Source organism: Anguilla rostrata, chromosome 14 (genome assembly GCF_018555375.3).
Source record: "Anguilla rostrata isolate EN2019 chromosome 14, ASM1855537v3, whole genome shotgun sequence".
NCBI classification, from domain to species: domain Eukaryota; kingdom Metazoa; phylum Chordata; class Actinopteri; order Anguilliformes; family Anguillidae; genus Anguilla; species Anguilla rostrata.
Window position 1 is genome coordinate 27,316,150 of NC_057946.1, and position 19,131 is coordinate 27,335,280.

The window sequence follows — 19,131 nt, forward strand, 5'->3', positions numbered from 1 at the left end:
TACAGAAATTCTCCCCCACTGCACAGAACGGCAAATTAGCGTGCCCCAAATTTGAATGTCATTTCATAGCACTTTGTAGAACATACAAGAAAATATCGGAAACCAAAGCCACCTGCTTTGTAATGTCAAAATTGTGCCAATATCTCAAATGGTAATATACTGTACTGTACTGTATATTTTCTATTAATACATTCCACTATAATGCTTAACACAGCCAAATTAAGTGGGTTCTGATGCCGAGGCAGACAAATGATCCTCACTTCCACGCACCCCACCATTATCCAACGCTTACTGAAAAAAAATAATTTTAGGCGAGTCATTTTGGGTGACCGCATATAATAATCTTAGCTGCTATACCTGCAATTGTTCTATTTTACCTTTTATAATTGAGTACTTCATGAGAACCAGCATAATGTTAGCCTCAGTCATTCAGTCATTCAGAACTAATCAACCTCTGGTATATGAATGAACCCATTCAGCATGAAACCAAGAGTCTAGTATGAGGCTAATTATGCTACAGTGAGATTAATGTTAATGTTAGCAAGGCCAGTGTACCACATTTTTGTAAATTCCAGCCAAAAAATGGTTTGTCTGGTGCAGGATACAATTTGTCCCATACTTGTCTATGTCCTGCAGATTATCCCTGCCCCTGATGAATTGCTATGGCACACACTGAAAAAAGGGAATCTATCGTGCATTTTTGAATGACCTATTAACTTTGGGTCACTTGCAGTTTGGGTTGAGTGCGTCCCATATTTTGCAGAATGTGCATTATTGTTTTTCCTTTAATACTACAAATAGATTTAAATACTACAAATAGAATAGAATAATGTGCATTTCCCTTTAAAATACTACCAATCTATTAAATAGCATTCAGCAAGGACTGGCTATTGTCATGTGACTTACTTAGCAACTTCTTCAAAAAACCTGCTGCAAAAACCACAATTGTGCATAAACAGAAGAGTTTACTCATTATTGCTAGAGTCAGTTCTTGATCTTGAATCAGGAATCAACTCCAACCCCCATCATTCATTGCTTAAGGCTTTTTGTCTGAAATAGCAGTACCGTACAGTTCTGCCTCCCTTACCTCTCAACACTGCAGCAATTTCAGTTTTAACTGACAGAATCGAACCATGCAGAGAGCTGTTATCTGCCTTTCTTCTACACCAAGCCCTCGGAGAGCCAGCTCTCCTGTTTTCATTTCATTCAAGAGTTGCTGACAGAAACCAGCTGACCTGTCACCCTCCTCCTCCCCCTCCTCCTCCTCCTCCCCCTCCTTCCTCTGTCCATCCGCGTTCTTCTCCCAGATTAGAGGCTATATTTGAGGCGGTGCTTAAGGGAGAAAGAACCCAGCCGTAATGTGGCGTGGACAGTGTCTAATCCGCTCGGTTATCTCTGTCCTGGCCCTTATTTCACTGATTTGCTTTAATGGCACCGAGCTTACTGGCCATGTTCGCGTAGTGACGTAGTTCATTACCTTATGCGTGCGTCTGTTAGGAGATGTTTGTTTATTCTGTGAGGCGGATTTGATTCGGTGCAACAGGTGAATCTGCTTAATGCTCGTGCTTAGGGAGAAAATTTGGTGCTTAGATCCCATAACAAACAGAGGAAGACGTATGTCTATGTCTTTCAGAGTGTAGTGAGTAAATCAGGGGTTTGCAGCCTTTTCTGATCCAGGGACCCCCCCCCCCAGGCTAATTCAGGGTGCTTATTGCTGACAGATTGTACATTGTATCTTTGTTTAATTAAAATTTGAATTGTCACGGTTGAGGAGGGGGGCGCAATGCGGACCGAGGGATCTAAAATTAACCCTGAGGATAACCCAATCCGAGCGATAGAAAGGAGGGAAAAACCAAATATAAGAGCGAAGTAATCGCTCTCTCACTCACTGAAACTTCTGTGCGGGTCAAACTAAAGAAATGAAACCCGCTACACGAGGCCAAAGAAACCCACTAGAAAAGAGTGGTCACTTACAAGAAAGATATCGCACTGGCGGGTAGAAAACAAAGAAAACTAAAGAGACGAGGGCCAAATGTCCTCCACAGTGCAGAGAGATAACCAACTCGAGAAGAAACTAAACGGTGATCAAATCAGGCAGATAGGATCAACACGGTAACTTCTGCCGATTCTCACACCCCTACACACTAAGAGTCTGACAAACAATGAGTCTGCGCTGAACCCCAGAAATCAGGGGCTACATATAGGCCTCCTACACCTGACCCTCATCAGGGACAATTAGCTCAGACAAATGCCTGTGAGGTGCTATCACCTCACCATAGTACTCACACACCTGCCCCTCGTCAGGGTCAATTAACCCGCAGAAATCAGAGAGAGAGGTGCCACCACCTCACAGAATGTTGTGTAAAATTTGGTTTGATTGGGATCATATTAAATCTGAATAATCTTATCACTGTAGACTGTGCAAGAGAGGACCTACAGGACATCTGTTTATTTTATTGTAAACTGTTAATGGCAGCCGCATTATTAACAATGAAAACAGGCTAAACTGCTCTTGTCGCACACCAAATATTTTGTAGAATTGGACGTGGAACATATGGAAGCTAAGACTGCAGAGCAATTCTGAAAATGCAGTCCCAATTGCAAGCCGAAATGCCTATCACTTATGGTGAATGGTGTTTATTTTTGATTTCGTCAGTTAGTTTTGCCAAAAAAACAATGTTTGTTTCTTTTGTAAAATTCACAAAACACGGGAATCAAAGCCTCGGCTTTATTTAGCCTCACCTGCCAGGCAGAGTGATTAGGCGTAGTGCGGGGTCCTGTCACACCCCAGACAGCGCTTGGTATTTATATGTCTCCTGGGAGCACAGAGCTATGTGTGCGTAGTCCCTTTTCCCCACCCCAGTCTGCCTGCCAGATCCCTTCCTCCTGTCTGAGTAATCCATTAGAAGCTCTGGAAATGAAACAACCCACTCCTCTCATCCCTTCCATTGAGTTCCTGCCTGTTCACACACGCACACCGAACACCCCGTTTTACCCTTATGTGATAACGGTCACGATAGCGTCGCAAACGTCAAGATAGTGTAGTGAAGGTCATGATAGCGAAGTAAAGGTCGCAATGCTGTAGTGAAAGCTACAGCAGACCGACAGAGGGCTGGGGGAGTCTGCGAGGCACGGTTTGTGGGAGGGCTGCGTCTTAAATGGGGGTTCCCAGACTCAATCTAACTACAAGGTCGTTGTCCTAGATTATAATTTAGATGGAAATTAGCGATCTGGCTAAATCTGGTACATTTACATCACATAATAGTGATGTTGATCAATGTGTATTGTTTTTGTCAAATAAATAAATAAATAAATATAAATAAATAAAATAAAATATAATGAATTGACTTATGAAACCTCCTTTATGTGTTACACATTATAGATTATGTAACTCATTAAAGACAGAAAATTGATTAAATGCTGAGCGTTAAGCGCATTGTAGGCTAATTACATTAATAAGGCAAAGGGCTCAGGGACCATTTCAGCTCAATATTTTCGCTTCTTTTTAAAAAAAATTATTCCTAATACCCAGGTGCTCTCACTGCTTATCTACAGAATGTGTTTAAAAAATAAAGTTAATATGGTAGAATTTTGTGATCTGTTTTTTTTTTCGGAGCGTGTGCAGTTCACTTTTTGTTGAATGGGTCAGTGCGTTTCCTTTCCGCCCAGCGAAAGGCTCGATCGACGGCTCGTGTCCTAGTTGGCGTGTGTGTGGGCTGTGCGCACTGCCCCGTGGGCCGTTTTCCTGTTGTATCGATCGATCTCCACCGCTACGGCTACTGGCAGGCGACCGGGCTCTCGCCGGAGCCGCAAGTCATCTGAACCCACTCTACTTTTACCCCCTTAGCGGGCGACACGCGGCTATAATTGCAGCCTTTTCACCCGGGCTGTAAACAGAATTGTCCCCGAGGATAAACAACCGTTTCTTTTCATAGCGGGAAGCTATATGGTAATAACATGTAATTGCTGAGTCCAGTGGTCTGACCGCTAATTGTATTGCACAAAGCCTAGCGTAAATGAGCACGTGTGCATGGTTACCCTTTGGGTTCTTAAAAGGCCCCCGCGAAGAGGCCTCCATAGCGGACGGCAGCAGAAATGAGAGGAAGGGTCAGATTAATACAAAATACTGTATATTAATACAACTGAATTAGGAGCAAATATTCTTTAAGCTATATAATTAAGCCTTGCCCCCCCCCCCCCAATCAAATTCCACACATGTATGAACACCTTGTGTCCAAATCCCCCATGTTGAGCCATTCAAATTCCAAGCCAATTTTTAAAAAGTTTGCATAGCAGGCCTAGTGTATGAATTGTTAACTTTTCACAATTTCAAAATTTTCCTTTTAATATTTATCTGTGAGAGGGAGAATTCTTTGTTGTGTGTGGAAAAACAACTTGTCTTAAGTCAGAACCTTCCTAAATTTTCTTGAGGACCTTTGCATGCGTCAGGCTACATTAACAGAAAAACCCTTTTTCAGTTCAGAAAGATATTCAGGGCAGAATTAATCACATAATAATACCAGAGCCAGTACAGACTGAGAAGTGGCAAATTGCATGAAATTGCATGTCCCGTGTGCTAAATGTAATCTATGTTCAATTTATGAAAGTTAAGTTACGGGAACATTTCAGAGATTGCCAAAGTACTTCTCCAACCTATATGTGCTATGTGTGTATATCTCAAGTAAAAAGCCCTTGGAACCTGGGATGTGCGCACATGCATTACGGTAGTTCAGCAGATTTATTTTAGACCCCCCTCATAGAACCAGTTTGGGATCGCCCCCACAGGAAGTTCATCACAGTGATGGATTGACTTGACTGTTAATCATGCTGTGGACAGCTGTGTTTCAATGACTTGAAACCTGCAGATTGCGAGCTCAAATCCTGTTGGTTAGTGCTGTTGTATATATGACTAATTTATACAATCGCAGATCTCAGTAAATATCCAGCTGTGTATGGTCGGTTGATATGTAAAAATTTAAGCTATAGTATTCACTAAATTATCGTGGCTAGAGGTGTAAAATTGGGTCTGTTGTGTTTGCACGGAGACACGTGCTAGCAGAGAGTTCTTCACTTCTCTTTGTGAAAAACGTTGTTGTTGCATTGAAGTAAATCATGTGTGACTCTGTGAGGAGGACCGGAGGTGCGGGAGTAAAATAAGCTGCATGCTCTCTCTGAAGCGTGCTGCTGCAGAAGAGAAAGCGATCACAGAATGTGTAATTACCCTGGTGTAGGGCTCTGGACATGAAATCACAGCGGGGATAACAAAACAGTGTTTGGTTACAGGACAGTGACATAGTAACCCACAACTCACAGATCACGAGTGTGCTTTCTCTCTTAAATCTTGTGATTCACTTTTCTGTGGAACCAAAGGTTATTAAAAAAAGATTTTAGCCAGCTTCCTGTTTCACACGCGAAATCACACGCACGCACAAACATGTCCGTGCACACACACATGCATCCATAGAGGCACGCACACATGCTCTCACACACATAAACACACACACACACACACACACACACACACACATAAACACACACACACACACACACACACACACATAAACACACACACACACACACACACACACAAACACACACACATAAACACACACACACACACACATAAACACACACACATACACACTCACGCACACACATGAATACACACATACACACGCATACACACATGCACACACTCACACACACACGCACGTGCACACACATGCATGCTCACGCACACGCACACACACACACACACGTGCACACACATGCATGCTCATACACACTCACATGCACACGCACGTGCACACACATGCATGCTCTCACACACGCACACACACACACACGTGCACACACATGCATGCTCACACACACACGCACGTGCACACACATGCATGCTCACACACACACACACACACACACACACACACACACGAACGGAAACCGCATGTGTCGTCACCCCTGCCCCCACGTGCGTGGGTCAGTGACAGTGACAGTTTGCCCAGCCCAGTCTGCCCCTCCCTTTGGGAGGGTGAGTGGGGGGTAGGGCCCACAGCGAGGTCCGGGGGGGGGGGGTTTGCTGTCACAGAGGCTCTTTTGTGTGAACGCGCCGGGGAGACGGAACGGCTCTTCCTTATTTTAGCCAGCCTGTGACATCACTGCCTGCAAACGAGGCTGGGGAAAGGAATCTGGCTCGAAGCAGCCAAAGAGAAGAGGGGTATTGTGGAAGGGGGATAAAAAAAAAAACGGGGGTCCGAGCGGAAGCGGGACGGCAGCAGCGTGGTGGGTCGCTCCGTTCTTCTTTCACACGCCGGGGCGAGCGTAGCGGGAGCAGCCAACCCCGCCAACTCCAGTGCGCCGGTGAGAGGGATTTCCAAAAAAAGAGGGCTTACCTCATTATCCGCTCCGCGAGTGAGGCAGAAACTAGCGGCTTTTGATGTTTCACACTGCTACGTGTGGAGAATACGGGTGCGTATCGCTGCTAAGACTGGAAGATAAGTGCTGTGAGGCAATCTGGGCGTTCTGTTCGTGAGCGTTAGGCAATGACTCTGGGGAAATCTGTGTGAATTTGCTTGCGATGTTTGATGGACCGTTTTAGCAGTTTATGCAGGGGGGAAAAAATGAAAGCAGAACTATTGAAATTTCACTGAATCTTTTGTTTCCTTTTTGTGGGGAAGTCATTGGTTAGCATTCAGTCTGTTTTAATAGAAAAGATGTCTTTGGAGATTAAAAATAAGGGATTGTGCAATTAGCAAGCAGGGTCAATGGGTGGAATGTGCACTGTTGGCTGAAAATGAAATTTTTTTGGACTTTTTTTTATATATAACCTTTGCATGTTTAGGGACATAACCTTTTCTCTGGTGCACTGTTAATGATCCAATATTTCATGTTTTCATGTTTTGGCTTTTGGTTACTTGTTACAGTATGTATTTAGCATAATGCTACTCTGCTACAAAATGAGAGTTTCATGAATTGATATGACATTGAAAATTCTTCAGCTTCCTTAAAAAAAGCCCTTATTCTTTACCTTAAATCTGCAGTGAGAATCAGTGCTTTGTCACTGCAGTGAACTCAAAGGCAAGACAGATGCTCTCCTAGACATCTTGTGTCTCCTGAGAAAATACTGTTGTCAGCATGACAACAGGGGGAGGCTAAAGTCTACATAAGAGAGTTGCTCTTTTATTGAAGTATGTGACAGCAGTTCTCGCTGTAAACAAGTTCAGAGGGCCCTGCCAGTCCAGCATGCACTGGGGGACCCGATGTAGTTCATGTTGTTTGTCCTGGTAACCACTTCCAGATGTCACAGAAATGGCAGCGCCTTCCAGTTTGGTCAGATTTATGAACGTGTAAATGAAGGACAGGGAGTTAATCCAGGCCTATACAGACACAGACACACAAATGCGTAAGCACCAAAACACTCATAGTATTCTTCTGTATTTGCTTTACCCTTCTGAAGCTACACACACACACACACACACATACATACACACACACACACACACACACACACCCACGTGCATACACACACATGCGCGCACACACGTACCCACATACACACAGGCACATACACGCACACACATACACGTACACACACATACCCACACACACACACACACACACACAGTGTCACTTAATTAACAGGGCAGGAACAGTGAAATCTCATGTCCGTCATCGCTGCTTTTGGCAGGCCTGGCACTCGAGGACAGCTGAGCTATGCCGGGAATGTTATAGTGACCCACTGTGGGATGCCCTGCCCGCCCAGCATAGAACAACACTGGCATCTTGTGTGAGAAGCTTTAGAGGTCGAGACGGATCGGACCAGAAAGTGCATATTTTCCCATCTGTGTAGTCATTAGGAAGTCACAGGCTTTGAGTCACGCATTACAATCTACCTCCAGGCCTTCTTTTCATGAGCCAGGAATCAATAGGAATTAGATTTGGCTGGTAATTAGAGGAGTTTGCCATTTAGGCTCAGCACCATGCAAATGCAAAGAATTGAATTCAGTCCATGGAGAAAAGGGCATTTCAGTTTTTCCTGAGGTGCCAAAGAAATGTATTGGATCAAAATATAAAGCTACAGCAAAAATATTAGGAGTTGGACATGTGATGTTTATTTCTAAAAGCCTGCGGGACTGCTGTGATTCTGAGCGTCAGGGGTTAGTTAAGCACATAATATGTGTGTTCATATCCCTTGTCACTCCCTTTGTACTTTTTAATCATACAGAGGTCTATTTTCATGTTCCTTCATCAGTTCCAAATTTAGATCCTATGTGAGTTAATGGTTTCATAAAATAAAATGGAGAACCAGACTGCCCTGTGTCTACAAACTGCTAACTTCTTTTTGTTACCTGCAGACTCGTTATTCAATAAATTTATGCAGAGCAGTGTTCATTTAGGAAAAACTTTTAAATGTGTGAAGTCGGCTGTCGTTTTTGTCACTGAATTTTAATAACTCAAACTACAAACAGCCCAAACAGATCGTCCTTAACGAGTGAGAAGCGTGGGAAGTATCATTTCTCGGCAGTTGTTCACTGACAGTTCCCGTGATGTCACCTTTAATATCTGCTTAATACTTCAGCGCTTCCAACACTGGATACAACTGGATGAAAAGAAAGAGTTGAGGGTTATGCGAGATGAACACATCAGCTTCGTTGTTACATTCTAAAAATAAAACACGCTGAAGTCAATAACAAGAGCAGTCCTTCACTGACACTGGGGAAGAAAGCTGCTTCCAGCCATCAAAAAAATAACAACTTGAAGGGCCCTATTTTCATGACAATATAAAAGCAAACGTACTGTAACTGGGCGCCAAGTAGAATTACTCCCACATCTCCCACAAATGGAAATATTTGTCGCTGGTTTTGTAGTTTCTTGATCTGCAGTAAACCTGTTTGCGTCAGTATGGATTGGGCGTCGCTGCAGGGGGAATTTCAGTAGAAGCATTTGACTCTGTGCGAGTTTGATGTTGAATAATGCCCACGTGTTTCAAACCAACCCGGAATGGGTTTAAACCTAAACGCTGCCACACTGTGCTGTTTTGGTGGCGCCGTGAACGTGTCACACACGCGAATGCTGGAAATATTTCGTTTGTTTTCATTTTTGTTTTCCAAGCCGTGTTCAGTTTTGCAGTCCAATATCAGCAATTTAGGGGATTGCACCTACATAGAGTTTATGAATGTAAGCTACCTGAATGAGAGACGCAGTGAATGTGGAAGACGGGCGCTACACCTGTCGAATACAGTGAGATACGCGAATATCTGTCACTGCATAATGCCACTCCATAGCTATAAGGTGATGCTACAGGGAGTGCATTTACAGGCAGCGGATTTACAATGCCTGGGAGGGGACAGTTATCTATTAAAATCATGGCTACTTACATCCATGCATTGAGCCCAGAACACACTGACAGCTATTTTTTATTCATGTGTTCGGCAGGGATAGGGCCATTATTGAGCAAACAGGCACTGCCATATAAATGGATAATATATTTTGTTTGAAGGGGAAATAAATATGAAAATGAAAACTATTCAGCCCCACCTTTCTTTTAATATTGCGTGTAATGTGTAGAGATACTCTTAATGAAGACTCTGATTCTGTGCTTGCTCTTCAGCTGTGACAAAGTTAGCATTTGGTTGTAGCGCTAACACAGAAAATGTGGCAATCTGTTTGGCAGTAAGGAACCAAACCCCCTATCACACCCACAGCTAATTTATTCCTGTCAAACTATTCTTTAACAACCACACCATAGTTGTGCTAAAGCCTGCTGTCACAAAATTACAGAAATTGAGTTGGACACGGCCTAATTCGCCAGTGCCTTGTGTTAGGGGCTTTGATGATTTCGTATTGACTGTTAAAATAGGGCCCGAGGACTTCCAGCAGACGTCAGCATGAACTCGGGGAAGGGGGAGTGCTTTAGTCACGCATAGAACCGTCCAGCCTTTGTAGTTCTTCAGCATCGGGTGACCCCTGTACCAGATACAAGACGTGCCATAATGTATGAGACGTGTCATATTAGGTTTCTATGAAATGTCTGCTTCTTTGTCGCAGTTGATTGATGTCTCGGTTCCAAAACGAGAGGATCAGACATTCCTGGGAGGTGCAAAATTTCATGTCCTCCGGTGCTTATAGCGTGCCTTTGGTCTGTGAGCCCAGGTCAACGTGATGCAGCAGTGAGACCGACCGTTGATCCTCTTTATTAGATTTCTTCTTTTTTCCCCCTGTGTAGATTGTCATTTACTTCCCCCGGTTCCATGTTTAATGTCATTATGGAGCCAAAATGAAGGATCACGTCTCCTGAGGGCTGGGGAGGGTAGACGTGCTCAGGAGGGGACCTGTGGGGATGTCACCACATTAGCCAACGGGGCTGCTCATAGATTAGGGCCTGACTAATATGCAGATGCCTCACCAGACACAGAAGATGAAAACTACAGAGATTGCTTCATTTCCATGCAAGAGCAGCCCATATCATATCACCTCTGAATCTTTTCACACAACCTTTCTGCAGTCATCGGCCAAATTATAAAGGTCTGTGTGGTCAAAAACATGACTTTCAGTGCAGCAAATTAAAATTTGATTTGCATTTCAAAATCTGTAGACTGAAAATATACACTTCAGTATACCGTATAGAAAAGTAGATGACTTGTAGATGCCTGATTGATAAATGTGTGTTTTGAAAAATTTATAAATGTGTGCAAACATACGTGTGTTTGTGTGTGTGTGTTTGCGTGTGTGATTTTGTGCACATATGTCTGTTAATTCTGTTTGAAGGCCTATATGGAAGTTTAAAGTGAATGTACCTTATTTGGGGCACCAGGTTTTCAGGACTTCAGTGATCTAGGTCAAGTGAATATTAAATGAGCTTGAGGCAGGGAACTGTTCAGCTAATAGACTTCACCTGAGGAGCCGTTCCAAATGAGCTCCCTAACAGAGAAATCCAGGATCTTTAGAGTATGATTTCTAAAGAATTGCTCAAAATTAATTGCTCATGAATGACACACAGTCAGGGAGCGTATCTATGTTCCCAGGGTCCTATGTTCTCAGGGTCATAGGACCCTGGGAGAGCACATGTAGAGCTGGGGAACATAGGACCCTGGGAACATAGGACCCTTTGTCATGTTCCCATTATGCACCATATAAATCTGGGGAACATAGGAATGACCCCCACAGTCATGTCTCTCCTTTTGCATAAGCTTGGCATGAAAGTTGATGGAGGTATGACATGCACTATGTGAAACATTAATCATATGTTGATGTATATGTGAGAACATTAATGAATACAGAGAATTGTACATATTCCCCTTATTGCATTTAAAACCTTCATAAAACCACCATATCTTTAATTTTGTATGTAGTGATATATATATATATATATGCAGTGTGCTCCATAAGTATTTGGACAGTACAAAAAAAGCCTGTTCACAGATTACCCAATATGGATCTAAATACCCTCCAATTAGACAGTCTGCACTTTAACCTCATATTCATTGTTTCATTCATTTCAAATCCAGTGTGCTGGAGTACGTAGTCAAAACAAACAAAAAACATTGTGTCTCTGTCCAAATATTTACAGACGGCACTGAAGTTTGTCTCAAAGCTTGTATTTAGCCTCATTTTCTAATTGGATACAAATGATTGTTTGTTGTATAATAGTTAACCCAGGAGGCGTTTTAATCTCCTTCAATAAAAAGACATGCTGGGCGACAGTGGGCCATGGTTTTGAGGACAAAGGGTCATGTGTGTTTAGAATGTGTCTCTGTGTGAGCTGTTTAGATTCCCTCCTCATGCGATTCGCAGTTACACAATATCCAACTGATCTGGACAGTATAGTCCAGGTTACATTCAATCAGATCAAGCCGTCTCTGGTCTCAATTAGTTTGCCGTGTGTTCGTCAACCCTGTAATTTCAGCTTGTTTGTTTTCCAATGTCTCCCCAACTAGCAATTTGCTGAGGATTTGGAGGGTTTTCGTCTTTACCTCATTAGTCGAATGGGCGGAAATAATTAGCCTGGCCCTGCATGCATTCTATCAAAGCATAATAGATGAAAATATTTGTGTAATCATGTAGTTTTTCATGGTTTGCGAAGACTTTTGTTCTCTGAAACTAATATAAACTGAAACTTTCGAAAAGGATGACTCAGTATGCTCAAACTTGAGTGCTTAATGTAAAACAGTGAATTATTGGTTTTTAATTAAGTATGCTAGTCGCCTATAAAATTAATAAATGGCCACAGTACAAAGATAGGGATTGCTTTCTTTCTGAACAGTGCTGTATTTCTCCACTACTGTCGTGTAAGACTGTTATTACATTAAAATCATTTTCTTTCTGTTCTGTGTAGGTGGGCAGCTTTAATATTATGTTCGCTTGGCAACATGTAGTGCTTTCCAAGAGAACTGTATGTCCTTTACAAATCTTTTTTGAAGAACTTAAATAACACCTGAACATAAATCAAGCCTTTGGCAGACATTTCTGTCATATTCACTGAGTTAACAGCAGTCACTTTGTGAATAGGCAAGCCAGTATTAGAATTCCAGACCAATTTCAAGCATATAGCAGAGTGCGCAGTTACATAATGTACTGTTTTCTGCAGTGCATTACATCACTTCCTGTTTGAAAAAAATAAGGTTCCCTCAATCAGAATGGTTCATTTAATCTAAATCATTGCCAAAACACTGGCATTGATTCCATTAACATTTATTTGTCTACTGTTGTCTTATAGATTAATATAAATGTTTGTTTATTCCAATACATTTCGATAACCTAATTACCATAATTAGCTTGCCTAACTATAGAAAATGGACTCACCGACAGATTAAAGCCATTGATGCCCATAATCAAGCTCATCATGGTAAAATCTGAACTCTTATTGTTGCGATGTATATGATATTTTTATTCATTTTTCCAGGCTTGGCTATGTGAATTTTTTTTTTTTTAAGTCTCTCTTAAATCTTGGTCTGATAATCATGTCCCCCAAAATCTGGGACTGCTGATTATGTGTAAGTTTGGCTGCCCCAGGCAAGATGTATTTGCATTTTTGCAGCTGATGGTCGGTTTAAGGGTGCACATGTTTAGATACCCCCACACAGCCCTTTCATCCTCTGTACACTATTGAGTGCTTATATTACATTATTAGGCTGAATCCTGAAAGATCCCCTAATCTATTATTTATGTCTAGAATCAAATTGCCAAGGTCAGAGGTCAACATACACATTATCTTCTGCATTTCCTATTGTCCATTCCTCCATTATGTATAATAGACCCCTCCCATGGTGTTATGAGGTCTTTAGGCTGTGTTTACTACTGTGTGTGTGGGTAATAATATTGTAAGGATATATAGTTTGTAATAGATTATAGTACGGTGAAATCCTCCAAGGCTTTTGCGCAATGTTTTCATGTCCATTCATTTAAGTAGAAGTGCTTTATGGATGATTATTAAATTACTGGAATGACCATAACCAACTCATATAGCAAAAATACATTTAGCACATATGGGTATTTAATGAAATTGATGTTCCAGACAATTTTGGTACTTACACATAATAACACTTGAGTTCAAGACAGTTACATTAAATTCTGCCTGAAACTAAAAGGCTTAAAAAATATCTTGTCTCACTGAGTGTTTGCCAACATAAACACTTTTTTTTCTTTTCATTGGCAGATGAAACAGTGATTTGAGCCAATGAATGCCAGTTTTGAGTTTGTATAATATGTGTCTGAGACGAAACAGGATGGTATGGTTTGACCTCTGTGGGTCATACAGAAATGTAAAGCTATTTAGAGGATCTCTGGTGATCCTATAATGAACTCAGACTTGACATATACAACCATTCAGCACGCAATGCTTGTCATGATTGCATAAGATATTCATGGATGGAAGCCAGTTTGAGGGCTTTCATAAATACAGTGAATACAGCAACTAAAATGTGTCCAAAATGACTTTATTCTTGTGCCTTTCAGAAACCCTCCTCCAAACTCTCAGAGGATGACAGTGAGCTGAAGAGAGAGAGAGCCTTGAAGAGCGTCAGTTTCCTCGACTCTGTCAGCATAATACCTGGAGGCAAAGACACCATGGATCTGGAAGCTCCATTTTCTGAGGCACAGTCAGACAGCCAGAACAACTGCTACTCTACCGCTGGGCAGAATGGAGTGAAGAACAGGCACGAATCCCTGGACAGCGATGTTGCCAAGGAAATCCGCTACCTCGATGAGGTTCTGGAGGCTAACTGCTGTGAGCCCGGGGCCGATGCACCCTCGAATGGATCGTCCTTCCCTGAGCATAAGGCAATCAACGTCGATGGTACGGGACCATCTGTTCAGATTTCCGGTATGCTGACACCACACAATGATGAAGTTATCATCGAAGGAAAGAAGCAAACCACATTTATAGAAAACTCAGATTCCAACGGCGGAAAACCCAATGGCCATTCAGGGATGATAGATCAGCAATTTACGGGACAGTCTGGGGAACTCTCTGCAACGACTGTCAAGAAGGAGGCTCGCTTTGAGCTTCGAGCTTTCCAGGAAGAGAAGAAACCCTCAAAGCTCTTTGACGGCAGTCCAGAGACGGAGCCTGCCCGGGTGAAGAAAGTCCGGCCATCTGAGGAGATTGCGGAGCTGGAGAGGGAACGACAGGAGTTGATCCGGGGACAGGCAGTGAAGAAGAACCCTGGGATTGCGGCCAAATGGTGGAACCCTCCTCCAGAGAAAACACTGGAGGAGGAGCTAGATCCAGACCAGCTGGAGTCTCACAAGAGGTATGAGGAGAGGAGGCAGAGGAAGCCGGAAACTGCGAGCATGCCACAGGTGCAGACAGTCATCCCCACCATGCCACCAGAATCTGGCAAGAAGGAGGACATTGTGATGGAGCAGATTGACTTTTCCGCCGCGCGCAAGCAGTTTCTACAGAAGGAGCCTGGCAAGCAGCCCGGAGGACCAAAGAGAGGAGTGGCTCCACAGCTTTACTCTGCCAAACCCTTCTCCAGAGCCACGGAGGTCACTCATGTGGAGAGGCCGAGCGGTTCAGTGATGGTTGGCGACCGTAGCCATAACGTCGGGGAAAGCCTCAACGAAGTGACCACTGTCAAAACAGAGAGAATCTACTGCAGCCCTGGAGACTCCATCACACAGGAGGCGAGGGACTGCATGGCAGAGAACGAGATGAAGGAGGGCGGGAAGGCTTGCATGGGCGATGGAGACTTCACCTGCGCCCGAGCGGTGATGACTATCCTCAGAGAGGAAGATCCCGACCTGTTCCCTCTGCAGCGATCCGCAAACAGCTCCTGTCTCCCGGAGGAGATCGATTCTGGGCTGGACGACCTGTCTATCCGGTCTCAGGACACCACGGTGCTGGAGACCCTGTCCAATGATTTTAGCATGGATAACGTGAGCGACAGCGGAGCTTCCAATGAAGCCATGAACGCCTTCCTGGAGAATTCTCTCGGGGACTTTTCTTTCCCCCCTACCCCGCAGGCCACCACTCCCATCAACGGGAAGATGGACGGAGGCCCTAAGTCCCCCAGCGAGCATGGCGTGTCCTTTTCCAGCCCAACGGCCTCTCTGATTGAGCAGCAGCTGGAGTACCATGCCGGCATCCTGGTCCAGAATGCCATCCAGCAGGCTATCGCCGAACAGCACAGCGACTGGCAAACACATCCGGTCCTGGAGCATGACTCCCCCATCCCTGAGAAAAAGACAGAGGACACCAAGCAGCCACCACCCCCATCAGAAGAAAAAGCCAAATTCGAACCTCCGCAGGCGTCGTCGCCGGTGCCAGAGATTCACACAGTCACTCCAAAGATCACCGCACCGACCCCTGTGGTCCCCGCCGAACCAGTCCATCACCCGGTGACGAGTAGGAACCAGTCCCCGCCGCCCAGCGAAAAACAGGAATTCAGCTACTTCAGCAAGTACTCGGAGGCTGCCGAGCTTAGGAGCACGGCCTCAGTGGCCCGGGCGCAGGAGATGGAGGTCAGCGCCGGGCCCTTCAAGCTGCGGTCCCGCAAGCAGAGGACCTTGTCCATGATCGAGGAGGAAATCCGGGCGGCTCAGGAGCGGGAGGAGGAGCTAAAGAGGCAGCGGCAGACGCAAGCCTTACAGGCGGCCTCCAGCCACAGGCAGAAGACCAACAGCCTGCCTGCCAGACTCTCTCTTTCAGGGAGGACAGCACCAGGTAAGCTAACCTAAGAAAGACACACCGTCTTTTCAAATGTCCAGGGTTTCAACTCTGGGTCCAATAGAGACCATATGTATTATGTAAGAGTTGTTTTAAGAACCGAACATTTTTACTTGTAGGGCATCTGGAAATTTTGATTCAGTGCCTTTGGCATTTTTATCTGCCGTTTTACTGCTGAGTAACTCTTTCTGTGCAGTTTCTTGGCAGAATCCCCATATTGATTTGGCAGGCAGATTTATTAATGAGGGCTTTATAAAATCGTATTTTGCCATCTTAGCAGTGATTTCAGCAATGATAAAATAAAAAGAACACATCTGCATTAAATAGTGGCCAGAAAAGGCTACTGAAAGACAATTGCAAACTCAAACAGAACCACAGTGGAGGAGATTACATTGTCATCACCATAAATTGACTCCAGCCCGAGTAATCGTGCTCAGAGGACAAATAACTTTGTAGGATATTAACTGTGTGCAGATAATTATAGCTTACTCCATGGAGTTGAAGTCAGGGAGGCTGATCATCCACCTTTATTGCCGGAGTCTTTTGGTAAAATTTTAACTTTATGTTATTGAATAATTCTAATATTTAACAGGAAACATCAGCTGCGCCCAAAAACCCAAACAATGTGCGTTGAATTGACCAGCTCCATAAAAACATCCCTTACATTCAATAGCTACTGATTAACTTTCACATAACTGGTATTCTGAAGATAGCAGAGGATTTTCTCAGAGTTATTGTTCTTCGCATACGGTGTCTTACACTCCTGTTACTGGTACAGTGTGGTCCACTTTTGTAAGCTTAAAGGGGATTGCATATGAGGCTGAATGCGCACTGATGTTTCCATGGGGTCCTCCTCATCTGTCAGCAGAGCAAATAATTCCCTTTGTCCTACAATCTAGGGTCAGAACAACTGGGTCTATAAAAACCAGGCTGACCGTGTGTTCCTTATTGATAGTTTGCAGAAAACCAATTGATTTAATATTAATTTTTTAAAATACATTTAAACAAATTAAAAATTAACCTTTGTCTGTTTCTAAAATAACCTCAATCAATCATAAAGAAAAGAGACAAAGAGGTCAAGGAGATGGAGAGAATTTGTCATCCTAAGATTACTTTTATAGTTTGTTTGACATGATCCTGACCTCTGGTGGTTGTGAGAAGTATTGCATGGAGCCGCTAAAACCCTTTCCAGTCTGATATAAATCTCTGATTTGTTATTATTATTATTATTATTATTATTATATGTAAATAAATGACACTATGCAACAAGTATAAATAATCTGTCAACAGCATGAATCAATTCTAAATTTGTCAGTGTCTGGAAATGTATTGCAAAGGTAAAAAGTCATGTGGGAATTACTGTGTTGTGTTAAAAGTACACTGGTGGGCACTGTATAAAAGCAAACAGGGATGTCCAACCCAGACATTTTTTTAAATAGCCCCTCACACTCCACCCCCTCCCCTAGTCATATTTTAATACATGGTTGAATACAATGTATGGTTACGTCCTCCCAGTCTCTTGTTCGATGTCAAGTTGATGTCAAGACTGTAGGGATAACTGAACCAAGAGTCATACTCTCTGATGTCATTGGGGTTTGGGACAGTGTCCAGAATGTAACGGAGCATTGCAATATCCTGAGCTGTACTTCCTCAACAATGTGACAGGAAATGATTCAGTTCCCATTAGTTCATTAGTTCAGAAAAGTGGTGCAGTCAAGCACATTTTGTAAATTAGTAGTAAAACTCAAGGTCAGATCAAAGGTGTTTTTTCTTTTTCTGTTTGATCAGAACAAACACAGATCAAGATTATTTTGTTCTTTTGTCTGTGCCCAAATGTGTTTCGACGCAGCCCTCATAATGCCCACTAATTAGCCTAATTCTAATTATACGAACTAGAATCATATAACTGGGAACTTTATCACCTATCACGGGCTTGTATTTTCTGTTCTTCCTCAAGGAAAGATTGAGAAGATTCGTCCCGGCCCTCCCGTCTCCCCCGCTTCTGAGGGTCCCCTGCCCTCGCCCCTCTCGGATGCGGGGAGCAATGACTCAGCAGGAAGCCAACGTCCCAAAAACTTCATGCAGACCCTGATGGAGGACTACGAGACTCACAAGGTCAAACGCAGGGAGAAGATCGAGGACAACAGCGTAAGTAGCCACGCCACGCACTGCCGAGCCCTCGTTTCAACCCACAAGTCAAGTACTACATTAGCATGGAGGGCAGACATTAGCAGTCAAAAACCAGTCACTTGTGTCTCTTTCTCCTCAGTAATGTGGCAATATTGCAGTCAAATCCACTGCTTTCAAGATGTCATCAGTAGTCACAGTACTGATAAAATTAATTATCCAGAAGAGGCACCATGTTGCTGTTTTTTCAAATAAGCTGAGTAAAATACATTTCCCAAAGTGCTATTTTATTGAGAGCTTCAGGGAAAGCAAGAACTGGCCGCTTATAATGTTAGTTTTTTATTTAATCGCATGGCAATACTTTCAACGACATTTGAAGCCAAGTCTGTGTGCTGCTTAGGAAAGTTCTGAACTGCAAACATTTTTTTGCCCTGCAGAAGCTTCTTTACCCGTTTAAAACCATATTTGCATTCTAATTAGAAATACATTTTTAGTTGAGCAGGGTACTATTGTTGATGCTGAAAGCTGCAAAAATATGCTTTCTCAAGCTATTTCATGAAGGACATTCAATTGAAAGGGGACTGGATGTGACTCAGTCTTCAAAGCAACTTGTGCATACACAAATCTGCCAAGTCTGAATAACTGCCTGAGGTCTATCTCCCATGTGACTTTGAGAAAAAAGCTTTTGCCACCAGAGAGAACAGGGACTTTCCTCTTTAGAATAAGAAGTGAACACAAGGAATCAGTTTCACTTTTTAACTGCTGTTTTCAGTGGCTCTTTTGGGTTGTTCTCTTGAAAGTAACCAGTGTATGCTGTTTGTGTTGACTAACCAAAC

General features: G+C 43.3%; 1 protein-coding gene across 5 annotated transcripts in view; it reads left to right on the forward strand.

Annotated features, from left to right (window-relative positions):
- LOC135239711 (PALM2-AKAP2 fusion protein) overlaps window positions 1–19,131 on the forward strand; it is a 117,928-nt gene that overhangs the window by 89,906 nt on the left and 8,891 nt on the right. For 4 of the 5 annotated variants that reach the window (XM_064308582.1, XM_064308583.1, XM_064308586.1 and 1 more), the window contains 2 exons: window positions 13,954–16,165; window positions 18,126–18,316. In XM_064308582.1, the coding sequence (XP_064164652.1) occupies window positions 13,954–16,165; window positions 18,126–18,316 (2,403 nt within the window). Of the gene's footprint in view, window positions 1–6,180; window positions 6,469–13,953; window positions 16,166–18,125; window positions 18,317–19,131 lie in introns of those variants that run through there. The other variant, XM_064308587.1, reaches the window with a different exon arrangement.